The 2,315-nt window shown below is 40.3% G+C and overlaps 1 protein-coding gene across 1 annotated transcript; it reads left to right on the top strand.

Moving 5' to 3' along the window:
• The first annotated feature begins 412 nt into the window (after nt 1–412).
• LOC111908871 (extensin-like) lies at nt 413–949 on the top strand. The gene has a single exon (XM_023904670.1). It carries the CDS (start codon nt 413–415, stop codon nt 947–949), a length of 537 nt encoding a protein of 178 aa, XP_023760438.1.
• Nucleotides 950–2,315: the final 1,366 nt, after the last annotated feature.

Here is a 2,315-nt window from a genome sequence, read left to right as displayed (position 1 = left end):
TTTCTTGTGGACGTTTATGGACGCTTATTACAAGAAGGGAGATTAACACCTTGGACATTCCTATGATGAAGGATGCCCTAGTCGCGTCTATTGCCATGTTTCACACAAAGAAGATCATCATCTCTGATCCACTCAAGTTCCCTCACAATGGCTCAATTCCTGAATCGATGTACCGACGTGTCTCCGCTGAAAGTCATGTTATGGTGGAATACAGAAAATTGACTCCCATGGGACCGAGAGTTCTTACTCCAGAACAGCAGGCTGCCCTAGAAGCTGTAGCCAAGCCTGGTAACAGAGGGAAACGCACTACAACCAAGAAGGGGTCCACATAAGTGGATAAGACTAATGCTTCTAAGTCTCGAAAACGTAAATCTCATAAAGGAGAGTCTTCCAAGCCCAAAAGCTTAAGAAAATGGCGAGAAGAACTAAGAGTCCCACTCCTCCTGGCTCAGAAAATGACAAGGATGATGAAGAAGAGGAGGATCATCCTGAATCACCGAGAGGCAATACAACTCCCAAATCCCCAACTCCAACCGACCCCATCCATAACAAAATTCCAACCCCACCTCCATCACCGAAACCAACAATTGCAGTTTCGGTTCCTATCGATCATCCACCTACTACTTCACAACCAACGATTTCTTTACCACAAACTCCACCAGTTACCACTATTCCAATTTCTACATCACCATTCCCACCTCCCATAATTTCACAATCAACCACCACTACTATTCCTGACCCAACAGTGGAAGTCAACGTATCTGATACGGGGGCAACTGCTACAACCGAAACACCAGTCATCACTAAACATCTTTCACCTATCAACTCAACTGATTCTGGTGCCACTCTCGGTGGAGAAAATGAAGAATTTGACTCAACATACTTTAGTCCATATCAGCTTCCTTCTGATGAAGACAATGATGCTCCTATCAACCGCCAACATTTATAGAGCATTCATGAAAAGCTGGATCGTTTGCTTGAAGAAAGCAAGGCTTATAGTGGTGTGGTTCTTAAAGCTTTCCTTGGACTGCAATAGAACAATACACATCGTCGATTGAGTAATCTACTAAAGCAATTGATGAGTCTACTTCCTCTTGTAAAAAGGCAAATAATGATGTTACTGAGATTGTTCATACAACTCAGATTTTTCTTGACTCATTGAAGAATCATGCTGATACCAATGCAGCGAAAATACAAGCCTCTGTGGATTTATTTTCTAAGTCCATTCAGGAAGAAAGTACCAAGTTTGAAGCTATGCGATCATCTATCCAAACCGAGAACACTTCATTTTTAAGCTCAATGAATTCTCGATTTGCATCTCTTCAAGCTGCCCTGGCAACTGAAAGTGCTCTCAAGGCAGATCTTGCCAAACAAGCCTCTATTATTGAATCCATGTTGGATTAGTGTCTAAGTCCATAACTATTTTGGTATGTACTTGACCCGATGGTGCATGGTCCTTTTGGGTTGCCTTCACCAAATCAACTTGATAGGATGAATAATGGAGAGAAAGGATTAAATATGATTTATTAATATCTTATGAGAATAATATACTAAAGGAGAAATCATATTGTTTAATTAATATTAGTCAAGAATTAATAAGAATTAAGTTTGTGACTAAAATATATTAATTGAACTTAAGGGACTAGAACTGTCAATTGTATGATAGTTGAATATTGAGCTAATGGACTCCATATTAAAGGGGTGGACGAATTCTATGGGAAACCCATTAGAAATCGTCCAAAGGCCTTTAAGGAGGGAGCCCATGGGTTGCTTAGGGATTAAGCATCCAAATTAGGGTTTCCTTGTTAGATAACCCTAATAGCCTCACTATTTAAAGAACCCTTAAGCCCCAAAACGTGGGAACTAATTGGTTAGGGTTTCCACACGTTTTGGGCAGCCTCCTTCTCTTCTCCTCTTCATCCTCTTGCTCTTGGTGTTTGTGAACCATTAGAGGAGTGACATTTGTGACTCTAAGCCTTCTAAAGTCAATACAAGGAGGATTTGGGATTGTTATTGCTACATAACAATCAAGGTAATAACTTAAACCCATTCATATGTTAATATGATTACTTGTATGCTAGAACTAGGGTTTATAGTCTTGGATGAATTGCATGTACAATAGAGAAACCTAAATCCAAGCATTAGGGTTTGTATGAGCACATAGGATGTTCTTATTGCCAAAACCCTTCAGTGGTATCAGAGCCTAGATTGGTTTCTATTGTATTGATGCCTTGTATGTTTGTTCAAGTTGAAAAATTCGATTTTTGGGAACCTACCTGATGAACTCAGCGAGTCCCATTGTGGACTCGGCGAGT

The sequence above is a fragment of the Lactuca sativa genome, chromosome 4, assembly GCF_002870075.4.
Source record: "Lactuca sativa cultivar Salinas chromosome 4, Lsat_Salinas_v11, whole genome shotgun sequence".
Taxonomy (NCBI): Eukaryota; Viridiplantae; Streptophyta; class Magnoliopsida; order Asterales; family Asteraceae; genus Lactuca; species Lactuca sativa.
The sequence above is the reverse complement of the archived record's forward strand: the minus strand, read 5'-3'. Positions and strand labels throughout refer to the sequence as shown.

Coding starts and splice junctions, on each gene's coding strand:
- LOC111908871 (XM_023904670.1), top strand. CDS start 413: ATGGCGAGAAGAACTAAGAGTCCCACTCCTCCTGGCTCAGAAAATGAC.